The sequence below is a fragment of the Ciona robusta genome, chromosome 8 (assembly GCF_009617815.1).
Source record: "Ciona robusta chromosome 8, ASM961781v2".
NCBI lineage: Eukaryota > Metazoa > Chordata > Ascidiacea > Phlebobranchia > Cionidae > Ciona > Ciona robusta.
The window spans coordinates 4,918,753-4,942,917 of record NC_143242.1 but is presented as its reverse complement, the minus strand read 5'-3'; the positions used below and the strand labels follow the sequence as shown (position 1 = coordinate 4,942,917).

At 34.6% G+C, this 24,165-nt stretch overlaps 1 protein-coding gene across 3 annotated transcripts; it reads left to right on the top strand.

The window, feature by feature from the left end:
• Positions 1-638: 638 nt before the first annotated feature.
• On the top strand, positions 639-24,165 carry LOC149732584 (sortilin-related receptor-like). 3 transcript variants are annotated; one of them, XR_016385525.1, is made up of 20 exons: positions 639-784; positions 1,699-1,803; positions 2,682-2,821; positions 3,238-3,363; positions 4,662-4,823; positions 5,688-5,856; positions 6,413-6,568; positions 6,936-7,151; positions 7,433-7,642; positions 8,326-8,483; positions 8,731-8,829; positions 9,465-9,578; positions 10,143-10,281; positions 10,880-11,042; positions 11,392-11,514; positions 12,096-12,322; positions 12,744-12,958; positions 13,250-13,392; positions 13,829-13,990; positions 14,393-14,476. XR_016385525.1 is itself a non-coding variant. In XM_089882659.1 (20 exons), the coding sequence occupies exons 8-20, from the start codon at positions 16,945-16,947 to the stop codon at positions 23,322-23,324; spliced, it is 1,695 nt and encodes a 564-aa protein (XP_089738785.1). In that variant the 5' UTR covers positions 13,250-13,392; positions 13,829-13,990; positions 14,393-14,608; positions 14,870-14,993; positions 15,223-15,340; positions 15,772-15,855; positions 16,238-16,439; positions 16,785-16,944; the 3' UTR covers positions 23,325-24,165. The 3 variants fall into 3 exon arrangements, 2 of the variants coding, with proteins under 2 accessions (XP_089738784.1, XP_089738785.1); XM_089882659.1 differs by lacking the exons at positions 639-784; positions 1,699-1,803; positions 2,682-2,821; ... (12 more) ...; positions 12,096-12,322; positions 12,744-12,958 and adding exons at positions 14,870-14,993; positions 15,223-15,340; positions 15,772-15,855; ... (12 more) ...; positions 22,917-22,986; positions 23,209-24,165 and having other exon boundaries at positions 14,393-14,608; XM_089882658.1 differs by lacking the exons at positions 13,250-13,392; positions 13,829-13,990; positions 14,393-14,476 and having other exon boundaries at positions 12,744-13,093.

The window sequence follows — 24,165 nt, the reverse complement described above, 5'->3', positions numbered from 1 at the left end:
CCTGCTCCTGAATATGACGCAACAGGAGCAAAGATAAATTGCTCTGTAAGGTATGTATGAGTGCGTTTGTGTGTGTACGTGCGTGTGTGTGTGACATTCACAGTATACCTGTGATAGCAACTATACAAAGTGACTTTTCTGTTTTACTATTTTGATTGCTATATTATAAACCTTATTAAGGTAAGAATATTGTTTACACTCACAGTTTCACACCCATAGTTTTAAGACTATTCTACTATTGTAGAAATAAATAAAGCTTTCACACTTTTCAATAATCAATAGCAATATGTTTTATTATTTATTCATTATCATACCAATTATGTGTAGTGTGTATTATTTGTATAATTTCCAATACAGTGACACAACTTAATAAATATTTTCCAAAAATAATTTAAACATGATTGAATCTCAAAATGTACAGTCCGGAGCGTTTTAACTAAATGATGATATGTAATACAGTTACATTCTTCTATTTAAACTCTTATTAATTTCTCGTTCAAGAATTTTTCTACCCACTGTCAGTTTTCCACTTTGTGATAATAAATGCAATTCTGATTCTGCATACAATCCTTTATAACTAACCTAATTCCTACCCCACAGAAGTGGTTGCTCTCTCCATTTAACCCAAGCCTTCCACCAAGCTTACCCCAGCACTCGATCCAACCCCATATTTTCAGTCCCCTCTGCCCCAGGGTTCGTCCTGGGCCAGGGAAACATTGGCAAAAGTATCCGAACTGACCCAAGTCTGTTTTTCTCGGACTCGGCAGGAAGACACTGGACAAATGTAAGTTTGTTTAAGTTATTATTTAGGAAGTTTTAGGCAATTTAAGAAAACAAAAAGTACCTTTAGTACAATAATAATGAAATTCTTATGACTTCAACTACAGTATAACAAGGCAATGGACAAATGTAGGTTTTTTAATTATAATTAGCCTGTTTTAGTTTTCTCTGAGAAATTTTTGTGTTAAGGTATTTTAAAATATATATTTACTTCTGCAATTAAAAAAAATGAAACAAAATGAAAGCAAAATAGTAACTGATGGAAAACCTTAAAATTGTTTTGCCGTCCAGGAGCAACGAATGTTTAACTAACCTTGTGTCTGTAAACATGGTTTCATTACAACATGTAATATGACATCACAGTCACATGTCATGTGATGTAATAATTCTCATGTGGTATGGCAATGGTAACACTACCCCTATGTTACACACTACGATGGCGATATTTAATTGCCTATTTTATGGCACCATGTTCAAAGAATTTATACCGTATGCCTTTTCAAACAATAAACAATGCAAAGTTTCCAAAAAATGCTATGCGAAATTTCCAAAAAATTCCCATCTATACTAACTGATGGTCATTTTATGTTTATTATCACGGATAAATTAAGATTGTCCGACATTTATTCTGTAAACACGATTTGTTAGCTTAACCTACCAAACTAGGTTTATATAATGTTTTATTTTGTTGTGTCATACCATGATCATGTTTTGGTGTAATTATAACAACATTAATGCTTCTATAATAACATTATTGCTTTTTGAGCAGCCAATTTATATAATACATAATTCCTGGTAGCAAAATTGTTACAGTATTATTCTACTGTTTTTATCCATTCCTGGCACTTTATGCAATAAACCATATTCTGCACTTTTTGATCACATCTATGAAATAGTCAACAATGTTGTATGTTGTAGATATTATCTGGATTATGGTTCTACGTATGGGGGACCATGGTGGGATTATTGCCGCAGTCATGCAGTTTCAAAGATCTAACCTGCTGTGGTATTCAACTAATCAAGGTGTGTGGTACAAGTTGTTAGTATATTGTTACTCTTCTGGGATTGTTACATGTTATTTATATGACTTTGTATGCTGGACCTGTCTGGACATGTTTTTATAGTTGTGATCAACAAAACAAGAAATAAAAATTGGTTGTACCATTTTAAATGGTGTTTCTAAAAGTTAAGTTGTGTTTGGCCAACACTTTATTACATTTTTGTTTTCTTTAAAAATTGTATTTAGATATATATATATATATACATATATTCATAGTCATTTTCAGCTGCAGCGCTTATTTAATTTTTCTAAACCTTTTTGCACCATAAGCTGATTTAATGCGGCTACGTGTAATGTAATATGTTTAAGCACTTAGCCATTATAGGCTGGTGTTTCTAAGCTAATTATACGGTCTCAGGTCTCATGTATCGTACTGTGTTTAATTACGCTATGAGTTGTGAATTAAAATACTTGCCTTCAGGCTTTATATAGCGACCTGGTGACAACATAACCATGTGACTTTCAACATTAATATTTATTACTGTCATGTCTGTTGTTCATTTTAGTTTAATGTGATGCTGATAATTGCCTAAAATGGTTTTTATGAAACTAGGCCAGTTCTGTGTAGTTTTTAACATTTTGGTGTTTTTGTTTATTTGTAAAATTGATTTTTGTCATTACCCAAAGGCCCAAACCAATCGTATATATTAAAGCCTTACTTTTGTAGACACACTTAGAATGATGCACACTTAAAAATGCATGCAAATGCAGTACAGATACTTGTTATGCAGGCTTTGCATTAGGAAAATGCTTAAGACAATGTACTTTTAAAAGAATGGAAGTTTCCACCCACGCTATTCCTTTGTTTTCTTTTTCGCCAAGTTATTTCCGTATTTTACAGGACAAACATGGGACACTCACCAGTTTTATAACGAGACCATTCGTGTCTATGGCTTAATGACTGAACCTGGCGAAACTAGCACAGTATTCACTGTGTTTGGATCAACTAACACTGGAGTCCATTCTTGGGTCATTGTACAGGTGTGTTGAACCATTTATGTTCTATATTTGTGAGGTTCTAAGTGCTATATACATGTGAGGGTACGTGGGGTACGGACTTAAGTTTACTTATTACCCTATCATAATTACTCCCATTTTTTGTGTGATATGTTCAGTTATTCACCAAGATAGGCAGTATCTCATTCTTAAACTGTAAGATTACATGGTAATTAGACATGCGCTCCTGCGTATGTTTTAAACGGTGTAGAAAATTTTATTGGTACTATCACTGTGGACCACCTTGCCACTGCAGGGTCGGTGCCTATCCAAATTTTAGAAATACAAAATAGTATGTCAAACAGATGCATACAATGTGTGTTTACATCACTCACTAGAACCTCACCATCCTAAATATTCTTATTTATTTCTACTTGTAATTTTGTAATGACATGCACCAGGTTGATCTACGAGCTGTGTTACCAGCTAAATGCAAGGATGAGGATTATAAGGATTGGTCACCGGTTGATGAAAGGGGAGTCACTTGTATAATGGGTGGACAAACTAAATATAAAAGGAGGAGACAGGTAATTGTTACATTTCATATATGAGATATTTAGTGGCGGATTTCGGTCATTTTTTACTTGTGTTCAGTTTTAGATATTTGGAAACTTTTTACTTTTTTTAAGAAATCGATCTTTGGTACAATAAATTTACGTATATTCTGTTAAAAAGAACATTTCCTCTGCTATGCATGAGATTTTACCAAGGTTACTTGATATAAACAGATGAAGTCCTACCACATGGCGGACTAGTTAATAAATTCTACATTCGTTATGGTGACATATGATCAGCTTATATATCATATGCCATCATAAAAATATTATGTCTTGTGGCAAAAGTAAAGGTTGGAATTAACCTTAAAAATGAGAAAAATTAGTTTAAAATCTAAAACCCAACACCCTATGTCATATATATACATTTTAAAATATTATTAAAAAATACTGAATATGAATTGCACTTTAAATAACCCTTCTGGGTTTTGAATTGTAATATTTAATCGATTTTGACATCACTTCCTGCCTTTGTAATAAAACAATGAATATTATTCCTTCTTACTGGAAAACTCTAATAGTATCGGGGTAAAATAATGTGGGATATTATGTGTATACTGTGGAATATTTACTGTGTTTATTTTGATAAAACTAAATAAATAGTATTATAAGTCCTGTGCTGTACAGTTGTTAGAGCAACGAAAAAATATGGTTTTAATGAAAAAACATACATCCAAAAATCTGTATACCTGGTTCAAAGATTACAATTATCATGGAATAGGACTTCAGTGTTATAATGACTGCCCTTGCCCTGCAATGCAAGGATAATAAACAAGTATCACTTATTCATCACGTTCTGTTTAAACTGGGCTATATATAGCTTGTTGAACTGTTATGTGTATTTTGTATTTCCTTTTCTCATTATAAAATTACATTGTCTCTTTGTCTGTACAACAGTGTTTCTCAACCTTTTATGAACATGTACCTTTTTATAGACACTCAACATGTCTATTGTATCTGCTTCATCAATAAAATAACATAAATGTGTATAAACATATATATTTAAATTTATATTTTTTTTACTCTAACAATGTGATGTAAATAAAACGTCACAACACCATTCACCATTATATTTATATTACTAAGCTAGTTTTCCACACACACAATAGTTTTAGCAGCCATATGTCTTACAGTCATTGGAGCATTTTTAATATTTTAATTAATTACCCTGATAAATGTAATGTAAATATGAAATCAAAAGGCTGTTAGCAAAGTAGTTTACGGGAAGACTTTATTATTTTCATAATATTAACATAGTTCTCCACACACAGCACGCAAACTGCTACAATGGGCGTAACTACGACCGTCCTACAACAATTAAACAATGTCAATGTACAAGATTAGACTTCGAATGTGATGCTGGATTCCATGTTCCAAATTTCTGGGGAATATATTGTGTTCCTAACCCTACAAGTACAATGGATCCATACCAGGTAGTTTTATGTTTTGTGCTAGTTCTCATTTTTCATACACGCTGTTGCATAGTTAGGGAGATTTTATTCTTTTGGTCATTAGTCCATTCAACCAAAAAATTATAGCTTTTGGTTCTGTTATTACTTAAAAAGTTTTCATACCGAGTTAGGTTGATTTACAATTTTAGATCTATGTTCCACTAAAAATAATAATTTTTGCCGGGCTATGTCACCGGTACCATGTATATGTACAGTCATGGAGGATTTAAACCAGTGTTTTACATTCTGTGTTTTGTGAGGAATTGTGACCATGTGTGGCGCTTGAATATATATTTTGCTGCTACACTTTATACATTCATACCAACAATTAATACAACAATATACTAAATGGATATGGTCTGGTATTTTTTCCTCCAGTAATACAAGCTCCCTTTTTTGCCATGTAGTAATTATTGCAATAGTTTTTTGCAATATGTTGTTAGTGTATTACATCACAATGCTTATTGTCACAAGTCAATCCATGTCGGTGAGGTCATTAATCATCTGTCCCTATCTGTGTTTGTCTTGATGATGCGTCACGGTATTATGACATCATAGTTCCTGTGTATTACCATGTAAAAGTCTTTCTACGTATTGTAATGCAAGCTTATGCAGTGCAAGTGTGCAACTGTTGCATTGTCCAAACTGTTTTCAAAACTTCTTATAATTTAAAAAGAAATTAGTGTAAATTATATTTTTAAGATTTAAACTAATTAAACAAATTTGTTTTCATTTTAAAGGATAGTTTATTATAATACATCAAATCAAATATTAAATATTTATATATATATATATGTATATATATATATATATTTGGTAATTGAAATAAACATTATTTACACACAGGTCCCACCAACATGTAGCGCTGGGAAATTTTACAACAGAACAAAAGGTTATCGGAAACTAGAAGGAGATATCTGCCAGGGGGGGTCAGCGGAGAGCCATTATGCTCCGGACCTTGTACCTTGCCCAGTGCAAGAGGAAAATTCATTTATGATACTTTCAACTTCTATTGGTGGGTGGGTTTTTTTTAACGGGGGTGTTATATACGAATACGAGTAAGGTCCTTTGGCGAGGCATGTCACAGAACCTGGGTTTATAGCCTTAGTTTGCCGCATTTAAAAAGCTACTTTTTTACCCGCATTAAAAAGCTACTTTTTTGTTATAGTGGCCGCACTTTAAAGTTGCTATTTTGTTTTTAAAATGATTAGTTCATCAAAGACCTCACACTTATCGAAATGATTCTTATTATTATATGTCCATAAACTGCTTCATATTGCTGGCACCACTTGTCTCATATGCCGCAGACATTGACATATGCATAACATTAGAGGTGCCAAAGGTGACATTTTCAAACAGGCAGACAAATAGCTTTTCTCTTGCTGTTAGGTGTCAAAAAAACAGGCAGAGCCAAAATAAACAGTATTTAACACATGAATTAAAAAGGTTCCCCATGTTTGACGACTATGGTGTAAAACTGTATAACTGACCTGTCTCCCTAAATTTTGTCAAAAAAAAACGATCAAAAACCTCACGCATATGGACTTTGACAGCTTATAATTTTCAAATAGGTCTACAAAGATATGACATGGTAACGAACCAAAGTGTCCTCCTTAACAATGCTGTACCAGGAATTCATCTGTTTGACTTTGACTACAAAACAAACTGTTTATATTGGGTCTATCATGGGAGGATTAAAGTAACCTGCTTTAATGTGACAACTTCAGGTAAGATATACTTCATCAAACTTTTAAATCATTGCTTTTTTACTAAATACTGCACACTTTGCGCTGCTGCCAACAAAATTCTAAATCGAAAATCAGAATAAAATTCTAGTGCAGGTTGATTAGAAAATATACAGATTACCAAGTGTTTATGCCCCACAAACTTCTAGGCCCTATGTAGTTTAAAAAACCACCTGTGATTCTAATACAATATTATATTAATTTATAACGATACTTTTTTACCAACAATCCTGCAGTAATTATATTTAAAATTTATTTTGAGTAGTGGACCAACTCTGGCCTGCTGCGCTATAAAACCTCGTCCAATGGATATAATCAAGCATATGTTTAAATATATTTCACTTTACAGTGCAAATCAATTCAACCACTCTATTTAACCCTGGATCACGGATCATACGCTCACTATCAGTAGATTGGTTGTCCCGTAATATCTACTGGTGTGATGGGAATGTTAATGTAATTAACATGGAGGGAAAATTCGTTCGTATGTTGGAGAACCCACAATGTTTATATAAGCAAACTTATATGACCATTGACCCAACGCATGGGTATATATATACTGCATGTGAGTATTCAAAATTTGTCGTTTTTTTAAGAATGTAAAAACCTATATACATACACATTTAGGGTTTTAGGTTACTTCTATAAAACGTCTCCCTACTTTATTTTGCTGCAATTAAATTAGACATGTTATATTTTAAGCAACGGATCTTTTAAAATTAAATAAATATGTTTTTTTATAAAAAAAACAAAGTTTTATCTGTCATGCGACAAGACGTTTTTACCCAGATTTTGTGACATTAAAAATCAACTATAAATAAAACCCTGTAAATTCTTTATTTGCAGGTTCTTCAAACACGACACATGTTGCTATAATATATAGAATGAACATGGATGGTACGAATGTAACAGCATTAATACACACGTTACATAGAAGTGATGTCCATAATATGAAGTTGGACCTACCAAGTGATAATCTATACTGGTTCCAATCATCCAGGGTTTTCCATGCATTTTTAGATGGCACGCGAATCAGAACATTAGCTCGTTTGCCAGGTATATGTTCTATTCTATATGGGTGAGGTCGTACAGCAATTAATAAATCAAGGGTTTACAATTTAGGCAAGAGTTGCATATTTCCCCTAGTATGTAGTTCTTAAGGATTTTTTTTTCTTTACTATGATAAAATAGGCAAACCAACAAAAACACTCGTATGTTATCTAAAGATACCACCATATTTTAAAAGCAAAACTGCTCCTAAAAAAATATTTTGAAATTAAATCTTTACACCAATGTTAATACTCTGTACACAGTAGGCGGCTGAATTCGTCTGTTTTCTCTGTTTTTTTTTCCGAATTTCGCTGTCGCATGCGGAACTCGGTAATGGGTTTGCATATGACTTCGCAAGCGAGTTCACATGCCGGATACTGTGTACAGCCACCTTAAGTCTTTTTTCTCTGACTCCTTTTATTCTCCCAACATTTTTAGCCAGCCTTTATTAGTATAATATATGCAGTAATTTGTGCAAATTTGGAATACTCTGGGCTACTCCTAAAGTTCACTACGATCCCTAGTTCACTTAGTTTTAAAGTGGAAAGGGATGAAAGTGCTTGGCTTTATTAAACTGTTTGGGAGGGATTAAAGTGTTTGTCAAACACCTTAATTTATTGCACAATGATAACATTAATATTTACCCAACCAATATTATTATTATTTATTTATTTACTTAACAAACACAGTTACTACATACCACACTACTACAATTGATGTGTTCAAGAGCAAATTGTATTGGATGAATACTGGTGACATGATTTACTTCCGAGATAAATACTCTGTTGATACAGACCATTTAATGATTGGGTCCAATTATTTTCAAGGAAGATTTTATTCATTTAAGGTAAGTATCCGATATTGGTTACTGTATACCAAGATATAAATAAAACTTAAACTGTTTTATGCAATTAATATCTCTTCCCAATGCATCCTGTAAATATGGCAATATTTTTAAACTTATAATCCAAGAAATGTATATTATACTGTAAAATAATGGGCCAATCCTAGTCAACGTTCCATGATGTGTCACAATGCAGGACCGTACCCACATACATACAATGATGAAATAAAACACTATTGTTACATCATAGATATTTACACGTCAGTCCCAAAGTGCCCACCCCTCCCCGTGTTTGACACAGAAATGCACCCAACTATGCACAGCAGTGCCTACAACAACTGGTCATATGGTAGGTCTAAAAAAAAACTAATCAATTATGTTATAATACATGGCCCTGAACAGGGTATCTCTGGTTTATAATTAAATTTATGCTCTGTTTAAGGTATATTATTTAGTTCTTAATAAATTAAACTGCTACTTTTACAAAATGTTAACAAAAAAATTTTGCATGTCACCCCAATTTTAAATGGGGAGGACATAATGTGTTTGTAACAATGCTGTTAAGTGTACATACAAACAAGATAGGCCTATTTATACAGTATTTGACATATTATTAAATGAAGTTTCCTTTATTTGTCGCTATGTATGTACCTGCATTTTAACAATGTCACCCCATATTTTATTTAAAATAAAAATTGGGACGCCTGTAGTAATATCTATATTAGCTATATCATATAATAATATCCATATTACATATACCCTTTAAAGCTATAATGGTATACATACATAGGCTTCGATTTTTTAGGGAAATTCCTACTTTTTGGGGTGGCAAAAATTTTAAAACAACTGTGAAAAACATGTTGTAAACAAAGAGAAAACATTAGCCCTTCGCTTGTGTATAATGCATATTACATATATCTCATAGTAGTATTTTGTATTCATATCATATGCATCATGTATATTAACTACATTATTTACCCACAGACAGGCAAATGTATGTGCAGTTCAAGTGGTGAAGTCTTAGTCAGTTATCGACCAGATGGTTCCGAGGTTTGCACGTGCCCACCCCATCAATTATACACCAATTCATCATGTGTGGTGAGGACCTTACTTGTATTTATATTAATTTTAACCTCAATTCTGTCAATTTAGCAACTACATTATAAAATTGTACAGGTGTTATTATTTTTTGTAGTCTGTTGTCTCCTTTTTTAGAGAAACTCAAGCCCTATTAATAAAATAACTTAGATTTATTTTATCAACCTTATCTCTAATATTTTGTTCACAACTTAAGTTTTATAAAAATCATGTGTTAATAACCTTATAATAAGAATATAGCGGTGTTTTATTTTGCGTCTTACTTTTTATAGTTTGTGGCTTTTTCAGAGACTTAGTAACCATGGCCCCTGCTCCTTCAATAATATATTGACCTAGACGGTTTAAATGTTGTAGCTTTAGTTATTTTATTTACCAGTTTCAACAAACAGTCTCTTAACCAAACAAGGCCATAAACAAAAGTATTCTTGTTCACCAATAGACCCAGTTGTATGTGGTCTAACCAAATTAATTAGGAACCAACTTTTTGTAATCAAGAAATTAAGAAGCACAGTTTCTTGTTTATTTTGATCTTAAGAATACCTAATAAATTTATTTATTGTCAAGGCTACAAACAAGACTTGTCAGAGCAATGAGATGTTATGTTCCAACGAACGATGTGTGTTACAATCGTGGGTATGTGACGGCCAAGACGACTGTGGTGATGGATCAGATGAAAATGATTGTAGAACAAATCATTGTCAAGGTAGGTTCAGATACAAGTGCATCTGGTGCAATATTAGTGGGTAATTTTATTAACCTTTTAGAAAAGTTTGTATATATACATTTCAATATATAGTAGGATGGGGGAAGATGGGACACATTTTCACTCTATTTTCTCGTTCCTTGTAGTAGTAAACAAAGAACATTTAAATAACTATACAACCGTACCCTTACGACTCTCATTGTTAATTGTTTAAAACACAATTTCGATACTTGGATATTATTGGCTAAAGGTGTCCCATCTTCCCCACCCTGCTATATATTGAAATGTAGAACTTGAGGATACATAACAAGTGTATCTAGCTTATACTCCTTAATGTTGTGGTAATGGGCCATTTCTGGCCTAAATCAAAGGCTCCAATGCACGTCACGCTACAGAACCTCATCCACGAATAGAATCTATTCTACATGCATATACATATACATTCCTGCTAAGCAAAATTTGCACAAAAAGTATACATTTTAAATATGAATTTAATATCTACCTACACTCGAAATATTATAAAAACCCTTATAATGGATATACACAGTTTCCATGGCACATAAAAACCTCTGTTCTTGCAACATACACTTGTCCACAGACTACCAGTTTCAATGTGACAACATGAGATGCATTCCAACCTCTTGGCAATGTGACCATGATGATGACTGTAGGGACAGCTCTGATGAGCAAGGATGTCAGTACGCCACGTGTGATAACTCCACATCTTTCTTATGTGATAACGGACACTGCAAGAATAAAGCGTAAGTGACAAATTTATGTTATAGTAGGTTGGGGAAGATGGGACACCTTTTCAATCTATTTTCTCCTCCAATTTGGTAGTAAACAAACATTCAATGATTTTTTATAAAACTGTGTCCTCACGGCTTCCATAGATCGTTGTTAATTGTTTAAAACAGGATCAGAATATTTTGGTATTATGTGCTAAAGGTGTCCCATCTTTCCCCACCCTACTATATATATGGGTCAGGACGTGAGGTCCTATGGTACAATAGACCAATTCTGGCCTAAATCTGAGGTCCCATAGCATGTCACGCTGTGGGGTTTCGCCCACAAAGAATAGAATATAAACATAACATTGTGACATCATAGGTGGACTTGTGATGGAGATAATGATTGTGGAGATTGGTCTGATGAAAGGAACTGTGTGAATACAACACAACCAACTACTACATGCGATTCCACATATCAGTTCTATTGTGCACAACCTACACAGTAAGTTTATCTTTATAGGAGTTTTGACCCACACTGGCCTTTTCTCTTCCCGACACCCCTTTTTTCTATCCATCTGTATGTTATTGGACAAGATTGCATTCTATATGGGTGAGATCCTCGTTGAAAACCCAAGATTTAACCAAAAAATATTTATTGCGTATACAACCCATATTTCTGATCTCATATGTGTTTTACATGTGACTTGCATGGTCTGCTTGCTAAGTTAAAATCAACATCTCCCTGTGAACCAGAAGTTTATTAAGTATAGGTCACACTGATGCAGTTTATAATTTTTAGGCATTTACCAGAAGTTTATTAAGTATAGGTCACACTGATGCAGTTTATAATTTTTAGGCATTTAAAATTATAAATTAAAATTTATAACAATAAAACATGGATCAAACAGTATTAGGTCTATTACCTAACAATGCTAACATATTATATAATGTTAACATTGGAATAGTAGGGTGGGGGAAGATAGGACATCATTTTATTCCTTTTCTCGTCCCATTTGGTAGTAAACAAAAAAGATTTAAAAAGTCATAAAACTGTAAACTGTTAACATTGATATATTGTTACAGTTCGTGGTCAGGACATTGCTTTCCACGATTGTGGGTTTGTGATGGAGATATTGACTGTGTTGGTGGTAGTGATGAAGCTAACTGTACCCACCATACTAACACTACATGTGCCAATATGCACCAACACCCATGTAATAACGGAAGGTGTATATATACATGGTGGTTCTGTGATGGCACTGCAGATTGCGCGGATCGTTCAGATGAGCTGAACTGCCCAACAATTCCAGGTATTGAATGACTTATGTCGGATTTTGCTGAAACTATTAAGTTTTTAGATAAACGAATATGTCTGTTTTAGTTTGGTCATTTATTTCTTCATTGGTGGGAGCATGAGTGACTTATTAGTGGTTGCCACTCCCATGTCCACAGCCAAGTTGCTTAAGCTATTTTAGTTTCTGGTTACACCATTTCGAATTTTAGTTGGTTTACCTATTTATATCCTAATGGGTGGGAAATTCAGTGACTTATCCGTGGTTGCCACTTCCTCACTATCAGTATCAAGCAATGTATTCTTACATACAGCTAACTTTTATTATATTTCTACATACACCACTGTATTTCTGCATACACCTAACCCATAATAGAATATCACCTAACTTACAAAACCATCATAATTAAATGCACCCATGTTTTACCCTTTTCCCCCAGCCACCACCACAACTATCCCTATACCCACCTTACCCCCCCACGAATGCGGGTCAACCCACCTCCCTGCCGAACCTCAGGAATGTGTTACCCCCTCGTGTGGCGATGTGACGGCGTTGACGATTGCGGCGACGACAGCGATGAATTTGATTGCAACACTACATCAAGCACGCCACCGCTCACCATCTACCTTGCTTTAGTGACTTGCTACAGTTCAGGTTAGTTTATCTTTAATATGATAGCTAATAACTATTCAATAATTGTATGTTGGTTTATGTTTTCTTTAACTTTTCAAAACCAATTTTAAATTCCCATGCAATTTGGCTTCAGTTGTTTTGAGGCAAAAGGAAAAATGTATAAGTTTATCATTTCATCGAGTTTATATGTGTACCTCTTGTTCATGTATTAACCAAACACCTAATTAATATTAATTTTTACTATTGTATTTAAAAACCTTTATTACTTTTTAACATTAAATATGGACCAACATATCTAACTCTTAACTACAGGTGTGCGAACCAACTTTGTATTTTCCGTTTCTACAAATGTGACGGGGACAACGACTGCGGTGATTGGTCAGATGAACGGGGCTGCCCCAACTTCGTGGGGGATACCCCTGGCTGTGTGGTGGGTAATGGGTATGACTATCAAGGTGGGTACATTGTTGTGGGTAAGGGGGCACTCCTGGGGTGTAGGTAGATTACCCCATGTGTGCTGTTTATGTCTGGCACCCTGGGTGTAGGTTAGTTTTTCCCATTACCTCACTCCTAGGGTCATGGATACTACCTCTTAGAAACCAGAGTGTATTTTAGACCATATTCCCAAGTTATTACTTATGAATGGTGCATAATCAGTTACACTGTTACAATTTGTGTCATGATTATTTACATAGGGTATCATAATCAATCCAATGCCTACACATGCACACGTTGGGCATCTATGCCTAGATTGCTATAATCTAAGCCCCACTAATGTACTTCCTACACCCAGTAATAAATATGAATTAACTTATTACATTAACACCCTGTATGCCTTTACTAGGCAATTTATACCTACTGGCATAACACAGTAAGTTCTTTACACACAAGGTACTCGTTCTTATACAAAAACCGGGCGTACGTGTCAAAGATGGGATTCTAACCACCCCTTCCGACCCCACTTCTGGCCCAGAACACCCATCATAATTACTGCAGGAACCCGGATAATGATATAAGGGGTTTATGGTGTTATACAACTGACCCAACAAAAAGGTAAGACCATTATAGATCTTAATATAATAAATAAATGAGGGCGTAGATGGCGTTCTTTAATATTTGACATTGTTCAGTAAAGCCATGGGCAAAGTCCTGCAAATAATACATGACAAGGTATCAGTAGAAATAGTAAAATAAATGACATTTATAAATGCCATTCTTTAAGTTCACTACAGGACATTAATCAAAACTATAGCTCACACCAATGCATTAATTATTATTGTTTTAGGTTAATAAAATATAGGAAAAGGTGATATAAAATTACAAAATGCTGCCTGTTTTTTGTCCTGTGCATATAACCACATTCAACCTTAGCACTAAAGCGTACAACATCACCCAAATTACTGATACATCTTGATATTAATCAACATAACTTTAACAACATGTTTATCTTCCCAGGTGGGACTACTGTGGAGTTCCACACTGTAGTGGTAACATGTCATCTGTACAAGTGTTGCACCCCCCACAGCCAACCCCATGCACTGTGTTGATGGGTATACTTACTGTGGTGTTGTGGTACAAGGACCTGTATATTAGATAGGTTTGTATGCGATGGGGATAATGATTGTGGAAATAATGCTGATGAAAAGAACTGTGGGCAACAGTGTGGAACAGGTAAGAGAAAAAGTCTTAACAAGTTGTATTTGCGGAAAATTCATTTATTCCTTAAAACAGTAATGCAAATCTTTTTTTCTTAGAACTGAGCTACGGCATAAAATCATTTAAGGTGCATTTATAATGTATTCTATCTTATCACTGTAAAAAGAACAGAGATTCTACACCCAGCAGAAATATTTCTTCAATTGTACTTTTTTCACTAAACTTCCATATATACACAAGCAACTTAAATCATAATCATACTTTATGACATCACAGATCAATTCACGTGTCACAATGGCCGGTGTATTGCATTGTCTTTGCATTGTAATGGAATAGATGATTGTTCGGATAACAGCGACGAGAATTGTACGACTGTTGATTGTGGTCCCTCATTTTACAGGTGAGTTGTGATGTCATAATTACTATATGATGTCATGGATGATGTCATAATTCTATATGATTTAATTGATGAAGTCATATTACTATATGATGTCATTGATGATGTCACAATTCTATATGCTTTCATTGATGAGGTCATAATACTATATAATGTCATAATAATATGTGATGTCATAATACAATGTCATAGTAACAGTGATGATGTCATTAATGATGTCATATTACCACAGGTGTGCAGCGGACAACCATTGTATATTACGTAGCAGCGTATGTAATGGATATCCTGATTGTAGCGACAATGCTGATGAACAGGGATGTGCTGAGTTTATCACTACTGTTTCTACACCTGTAAGTTTCATAATCATTTTGACAAAGTTTATTTTTGAAAAAATTTGCCAAGATAATAGATTAGTAAATTACAATTGGTTTAGGGTTTAGGACTCTGTTTTTCAAACTATAAGTTGTAATGCGAAAAGTTTGGTATTCTACAAGCAGTTCCAAAGAATTCAAGTCTGGCATTACATTATTAGGTTTGGGAACCGTTTTAATTTTTTTTAATCTAATCTTTTTTTAATCTAAAGGTTAATTATCTAATCCAGATAGAGAGAGGTATTGTTGTAGAAATTATAGACTTTAAATTTGGAGAACATTGTGAGTGTAAAACAGCTGTTCTAGCTGATTGGTTTCCATAAAACAACGTTTCAATGTCTTACTCAATTATTTTATTATTATAAGTACATGTTGTAATTAAGCTCACTGTCATATTCATCCCACCCCAGACCCCAGGATGCCCCACCATGGTATACCAACGTTGTAATTACATAGTGGATTGCCCTGATAAGTCAGATGAAAATAACTGTCGGGTGAGAACTTTACTGTTTGTTTTGTACAGATTAGTTTTTATGATTTAATGAATTTAATTATTTTTCTTATTTCTGATCAACCAGAGGTTGTTGTTCTAAATTATTGTGTTATTCTATTGCAACACATTTTTGTGTCAATATGTTTCCTACATGTCAAATTAATAACGTAAACTGGCTTGTGTGCTGAAAGTTTGCCAAATTCTGTATTAAACCCAAAAGAACCATACTTTACTTAAACAAAGTAAAACCTCCTCAATAATATCAACATAAGAGCAAAACCTGCAAGCCAAAAAGTTTATGCTTTCCGAGAAACTATCTGTGTTTGTGCAAAACTAAATCCCAGCCCCTCCTGCTATACCAGACTAACTATCAACTTCTACAGTACATATACGGTATCCGTTCATCTCCGTGCACCAACAATGTGAAGAGATGTCGCAGAATATCGTGGCATGCCACTAGCTTCCCTGCCAACATAACTACGGCTAAATTCGTCGTTTATTTTGCAAAGTTTGATCCAAATCAAGCGTTTAGCACAAGTTTCGCAGCAAGTAAAATGACCACAAAACACTATATTGAAATCTCAGGTATGAGAAAATTTTATTGTTCACTGTTATATTTTAAATGCAGTTGTTTATTGAGTTCTTTGTATTTTGTGTATAAAAAACTGCCACCTTGTATGTGTTCTGGGGAAGACGCCCAAAAAACAATTACTCTAACCCAGTGATCACTAATAGGTTATTCAAATTGCCATCGATGCCAAAAATAATCATCCACAAGTTACATACACTGTAACTCTTAAGTGGGTACAAGGTTTTCCAATTATGACAAGTTGTTATACCTTCTACTGTCTGCTATGCGAGGTTAAACAAGTAGTAAAACAATCAAACGTACCAATTACCAAAGTACCTAACATTATTATTTTCCTCCAGGTTTAGACCCTTTCACCAGCTACCATTACGTAGTCGTCATTCATGTTCACAACCAAACCCTTCCATTTGAAACGCTATTGTCGTTTAAAACCCAACCTGGTCAACCCTCTCCACCCACTAATGTACGAGCCATTACCCCGGCAACAACAACATATATGTTATGTGGGATGCTCCGAGAAAACCTAATGGTTTAATTGCAGGTGTGTATTTTGGGGTCCTGTTAAAAAAATAGCTTTAAAATTGCAACTGACAAATGCAGACAGTTCAAAGCCACAAATTTTAAGCTGACATTTTAAATCCCTATATCCAATGCTGGCAGATAAAAGCCATATTTCTAAAGTCAGCTATTCAAAGTCAACAGTTTAATGCCAACAATTCGAAGCCACATATTAAATGCTGACAGTTTAAAGCCACAAATCCAAAGCTGCCAACTCAAAAACCTTAACTCCCAACTAGTAGTCTCTTAGATACATTAAAAACCATGACTGTTACATTGAAACCTTGGTTTCTAGGTTGCTAATTCAATTTATTTACCATTGTAGGGTATCGAGTGTATGCAAGTACCAATGGTAGTGACCCTACAACAATGTCAACAACGGCAAGAAGTGTTATCTTTCAAAACGTTCAGCCTGGTGTATGGAATATATATGTGGTTGCCAAAGTTCATGGGGAACTGGACAGTAACAAGAGTGCTATTGTACATGCTACTTTGGGTAAGGGTTGCTTATATAAGCACAGATTTAGGACGGTCTGCAATATCAAGTTTAAAGAACTCCTTTGTTGCATCCTAAAAGTGGCGAAAACTACACCATCCTTAGTGTTAGATAAGACAATGTAGTATTATATATAGACCACCTTGCTACTTGTTATACTCACTCTGGTCTCATCTAACACTGAAGATGGTTAAAGTTGATTAAGTGAAACTGCACCATCCTCAGTGTTAGAGAAGACAAGAGTGAGTGTTATATAAATACCTGCTTAATAATCGTAAAGCTTACTCTTTTCTCTCCTAACACAAAAGATGGTACAGTTTTAATCAACTTTTTAACCATCTTCAATGTTAGATGAGACAAGAGTGAGTATAACAAGTAGCAAGGTGGTCTATATATAATACTACATTGTCTTATCTAACACAGTAATGTAAAAAGAACATTTCAAGTTAAATTCAGATTAAAAAATCACATTTTTTACATTGCAGGTGTTTCTACTTTCACAACGCATGTGACAAACTCTCGTACATCAGCCATAGTAATGTGGTTACATGCCCCATCAACTGCCAACAAGTTTATGTAAGTTTATTAATATATCTCATGTTCACTGTCAAGTAATAGAATGGGTTCCTTTTTATATACCAGTAATACCACTCACACGTAATGTATTCATACACCTCATGTTCACTGTCAAGTAATAGAATGGGTATGTCCGGCGCCGTGGCCCAGTGGTTTAGGCGCTTGCATCGAAACCAAAGTGTCCCTGGTTCGGTGCTCGGCAGCGGTACTACCACTGATCGGCGTATGTGTCCTTGGGCAAGACACTTAACGGACATTGCTCCAACCCAGCGGTCACTAATGGGTTGTCTAAATTGTAAGCCATATCAAATAAAATCATGCACAAAGTTGAAAAGCATGGTATAACTCGTAAGCACACGAGGATAAAAAATGGTGCCAACAATACGCGTCTGACTGCGATGCGGTGTCGCGGCACCGCACGCAAAAAAGACTTAAATGGGCTTTTCCGGGTGTTGGGGTAATGGGCCAAATCTGGCCTAAATCCCAGGTCCTTGACAAGGACCGCACCCATAAAGAATAAAAAAAAAATAAAAAAAAATAGAATGGGTTCCTTCTTATATACCACTCACACGTAATGTATTCATACACCTCATGTTCACTGTCAAGTTTAACATAGGTGTCTTCTTGTGCACCAGACACACATGGTGTATTCGTACACCTCATGCTCGCTTTAAAGTTATAACATGGGCGTCTTCTTATAAACCAGACACATATGATGTATTTAACTCATGCTCACAGTCAAGTTATAACCAGCCACACATGGTGTACTCAAACCCCTCATGCTCAATGTCACGTTAGAGCATACACGTCTTCTTATGCACCAGACAAACATAATATGAACCTTGTGCTCACTGTCAAGTTATAACATCTTTCCCACAGCATACAAGTGACGGCTCTTGGCTTCTCCCTTAGCACACCGCAGAGATACGAAGTGAAGACAGCCCATGCATTCAACATTACACGTCTCATGCCAGCATCACATTATAGATGCGATGTTGATGCTGTGGATATAAGTAAGCTCCTGCTCATCCTATTTACTGTTATATTATCAAGTACATTTTACCATGTGAGCCGGGATGTAGGTCTATTGCCCCATTTCTCCATTACCGGGACACCCAGGGTGCTACCAACCAGACCTTACTGAGCCAGTTTTTGGCATACATTGTGTATTCTGTCTTATTTTACGAATTGCATATTTTGGAAGTTAAATAATTGCAGAGCATATTGTCTCGTAAACTTTCAAAAAAGATATGCATACCTTAAAAGGAGTTCCATACAGATTTGATATTATAAAGGCTTTCAGTGAGACGAACCCAGAATGTAGATCTGTTGGCCAATTACCCCTTATTATTTTCCCCATAGCCCATTACCCTTTATAGTCCAATAAATCTACATATTTCATTTAATAAAACATATTACTACAGGTGGCAGTTTGATCTCCCATGCACAGTCGGATATATCCACCACTGGCCCCCCCATAACCCAACCCCATGTTATTAGAGTTAAATCACTTACTACAAGCTCTGTTCAAGTATTTTGGACTCAACTCGTTGATTCCCAAAGTTATCCTGCTGTTGTATATCAGGTTGGTGGATGTGTGCGCATTGTGTGCATTTATGTGCAGTATGTATGACTGTGGGCACATTGTGTACAATTATGTGCAGTATGTGTGCAATTTTCTCTTATGTGCGCCTGTGTGCAATTATGAGGTGCATATAGCAATATTTACAGTACAGCCTATTTCTATATGATGTGTGTTTAATATTACAGTGATTTTAATAAAAATGTAAATTTTATTTTCTCCAAGGTTGGTTATGGAGTTAGTGAGGAAGAGCTTATGGTCCCAAAGAAAGTAAAGGGAACAAACACAACAATCACTGGCTTAAGACACAATATGCCAATTGTAACCATGGTATGTTTTGTCGTTACATAATTACCAAAAAATAATAATTTTATAATAACTTTTATGTGATGTGTCTTTTTGATTACCGTAGCGAAAATTGACCAATAGTTATATTGAAAAGACAAGATATAGCAACAAAAGACAATTTATAGCGACAAAAGCCTTTAAATAAACACAGAATGGAGTATATTTTTATGAAAGTGCTGATGATTTTAGGCTTAAAACCATAAGTATTTCTACCTACCCAGGTCCGTGTGTTTCAACCCTATGTTACGGACTGGAGCAGACCGTACGTTGGGACACCCTTGTCCGATTTCTCAATTGCTCCACAAGATATACATGTCACTGTTGGTGATGATCTTACTTCAGCTGATGTGCAGTGGGAGTCGCCGTTTAATGAGGAGAATGCTAACTTGGTGGGTTTAACTAAATTTGGATTCTGTTTATATGGGTGGCGTCCTTGGGCCTAGGATTTAGGCCAGATTTGACTTATTACACAGACACCATGTATGCGTTTCATGTGATTGGCCGGTTTAATTAAATTTGGATACAGTTTGGGGGAGTACTCACTTCGTAGCTAGAGGATACTGGGTTTGAGGCTCGATGCTGCTTCCAGTGTGGGGATACGTCTCTTTGACCAAGATATTAAACTAGAACTTTAATGTATAATATATGTTATAATACCAAATCAATTTTGGTAATTTGACAATAAGCATGAATCATCTAAAAAACTTTCTGTAAGCAAGATAAATCATGACTAAATTTTTTTTTGATTAATCTCATATTTAACGTTTATATTTAATCTATGATGTTTATGTTGCAGACATATGATATCTATGTGATCAACCTCGTGACCAAACAAACCGAGAAAAAAATCAAAAATTATTCTTCAAATAATTTTAAGCTTTCCAAGAAAGTGATGAACTTGAAACCTTACACAACGTACAGGATAGTTATAAGCGATACACATGGCAAATGTAAGTTAATGCAATTGAGATTTTGGTATGCTACTTTTTGTTGGATGTTTTAGTATTGGGGACAATTGAGCTGAACTTGTAGCTCTAAGCAGGGGTTCCCAACCTGGGGGGGGGCTTTTTTAATGAAAAAATTCAAAAAGTTCCAGTTTATTTCAACTTTAACACTATATAACAAAAAATACGGTGTAAAAAAGTTAAGAACCCCTTGCTTGAAGTCTTATAAACCTCCCTGTGAAAGATTACATTACTACTATCAAGTTATTACTTTAAAAACGTCTATTCAAAAAAGCTATTATCCGAATTCAAACTATACAAATAGACGAACATGCTTAAATTTAAAGTCAAGTAGTAACAATAATACCAGTCCGTCAATTTTGACAGTTTTTCACACTAAGCCAAATTTATATAAAAATATTAAATGAATTTTGAGTTACTATTATTCCATACGCCTCATTTAAACAAGACTAATTAACAGTTGGTAGTGCAAATGCTTCATTTAACTTCTATACTGGAAAGAGTGTTTCTGCACCGACAGATCTGCGTATATATCCTGTTAATGCTACAGCTTATGAGGTAGGTGTTGATGTGTTATACTGTGCTAAATAGAGACAGTGTATAATGTGTATAATTTCATATATGTCCTCTGGGTGGAAAATCAAGGACTTAATTATCACGGTAATGCACACCATGTATGGTAGCTTAACTTTATACACCTTAATCTCACTGTTAAAATACTTCCATGCCTATACTTTGTCGGTATGACACCAAAAAGGAGATTTAATACGTGGCTGTTGCAACATACACGGTGTCTGTATATAGGTCTTACATATACAGTACACCTATCTGCAATACAAAGACTTTTTTTCAGTTGGTGTTCAACGTACCAAACAAGTTCAGTGGGTTTTACAAAGACGTGGTTCGTGGCATTGAGGCTTCTATATGCCCGGGTCGTGACCTTACGACCCCTGATGACAGGTCATGTTTTGATTCTGTTGAAATTTCAAATTCTTCACGAGCGGTGACGTTTGCAAACCTTATACCTCATAAATGGTAAGTAATGTCCATGTGTCTGTGTGTTTTATATTTACTATAAAAGGTTCCAAGAGATTATTTTAAGGAAGGTATGAATTTACTCACCCAAACTATGTATATATAGAGAGAGAGAGAGTGGGGAAAGATGAGACACCTGTTCACTATATTTTCTTGTTTAATTTGGTAGTAAACAAGGAATATTCAAAGAATTATAAAACCATATCCTTATGATTCCCATATACCGTAATTAAATGTTTAAAACATGATCAGGATATTTGGATATTAGGAGCCAAAGGTGTCCCATCTCCCCTCACTCTACTATAAGCTATTATAAAGGTATTAAATGATTTTATTAACCAAGCTATAACAATCAAACTAAACACTCAGCAATTAGCAACACAAAGTATACAGTTGGATGGTGTAAATGTTCTCTTAGGACTAGGCGGGGTATAAAACTATCGGTTGGATTGTCTCAAATTTACCTGTGCTGTGATATGGCCATTTACTTTTACTCAATATACTTTATAACTACAGTAGAACATGTTTTTGTTAGTAACATTGACATCTTATAACCAGGTACACAATTTTCCTCATTCTACATTGTCCGAAACACAATTGCTCTGAAAAATCTTCGAAAAGTTTCCAAGTTTTGAACTCAGAAACTTACGCTTCTTCATCGCCATCTAGCGGAAGCATAAGTCTCACCACGACAAACGTCATCGCAATTGCTGTTTCTACTTTTGTTATTTTTATTTCTTTGGTTGGAGGAATTATATTTTTGGTGAGTTAAAAATTAAATCTTTTTTTTTCTGAAATTTTTTTATTTTTTTTCCTATTGATTTAAGTTTGACAAATGTATTTGTATCCGATGTGAATGAGGTCTTTTACTTTTATTTCATGCTATTAAAACTTTCTTTCAACATATTTACAGGTACGTCGGCACAGGCGACTCCAGCAATCTTATCATGCGTTTGTTTCCTCGCATTATGATCCTAGATCAGGTTTGTATTTTACTATTTTTTATTATATATGAATTTGGGGTTGCCTGTTAGTTGCAACTTAGGAGACTTATCCATGGTTGCTAGTACAGTTAAGTTAAATGAGAAATAGTGGGTATATAAACTTTCGACTTAAAAAAGGCATTTTTAAGAGGACCCAATACTACAGCAATGTAAAAAAGCCGACTGTAAATTATAATTACCAACATGAAAATATTTTTTTAGGTGAAGCATTTTTTGTAAACGACAACGATGACTTTGATAATGGACTCGATGACGAAGATGTGGAAACTCCAATGATTTCTGGCTTCGCTGACGACGAACCATTGATTGTTGCGTAATGTGTACGAAGTGTTGCACAATATACACTATGCTTTTATTTCTCACTATGTCTGTAGTTTACACACCGTATGTTATGTAAGATACTTCAGGCCATCACAGGGCTGGATTTTTTAAACCAAAGCTTACGGAACTAAGTTAGTTTGGGCAACAGTGCAATTATATTTTAATACACTCGAGGTTTTTAAAAAACTACTAGTAAACTTTAAATATTCATTGAGCTTTCAGGTCGGTGTTCCAGGTTCTGGTTTAAATCAAGCCCTGTTTTTTTTCTTTAATTTTTCACTTTTTCGAAATAATTTTGTTTGAAGCTTGTATACGAAGTTTTAAATGTGGCATTTTGTAAATTGGCCTACTGCCTTAACTTGCGGCTCTTTTGGTATTTGCTTTTTTTGTTTGTGTCTATGCATTTAACTCTGTTTTCATTGCAATCTAACCTGGTTATTATAAAGAACTGCACAGAATACATTATAAATAATTATGTTTAACATATATTCAATTTTTGTGGAATGAAAATCTCATTTATAATCCTACTTGATTTTTAATGTAAAATGTCTAAATTTATTATACATATGCTTGGTTATCACAAACCAATTGATTGGCTTTTATATTGCTTGAAAGAGCAAGTAACAGATTTAGAGTAAAACTGGGTAACCTGCTTTACAAAGTCGCTTTTACATTGTACATTTTGCTTCATAAAACTTTTGTTCCTCTTTTTCCAGACACCAAAATCACTGTTGGTAAAATTTGGTATCTTTTGGAAATAATCTATGTTTCATTTTAACATTGTGTAATGTTTGAGCGTTATCTGTTATTAAATAAAAGTTGCACATTACTGGTTAA

Excerpts from the sequence above, each read along its gene's own strand:
- LOC149732584 (XM_089882658.1), top strand. The coding sequence starts at position 1,713 with ATGGTTCTACGTATGGGGGACCATGGTGGGATTATTGCCGCAGTCATG. Across the intron at positions 8,830-9,464 it reads CTACAACAACTGGTCATATG|ACAGGCAAATGTATGTGCAG; the intron begins GTAGGTCTAAAA and ends ATTTACCCACAG. Across the intron at positions 10,282-10,879 it reads TAGAACAAATCATTGTCAAG|ACTACCAGTTTCAATGTGAC; the intron begins GTAGGTTCAGAT and ends ACTTGTCCACAG.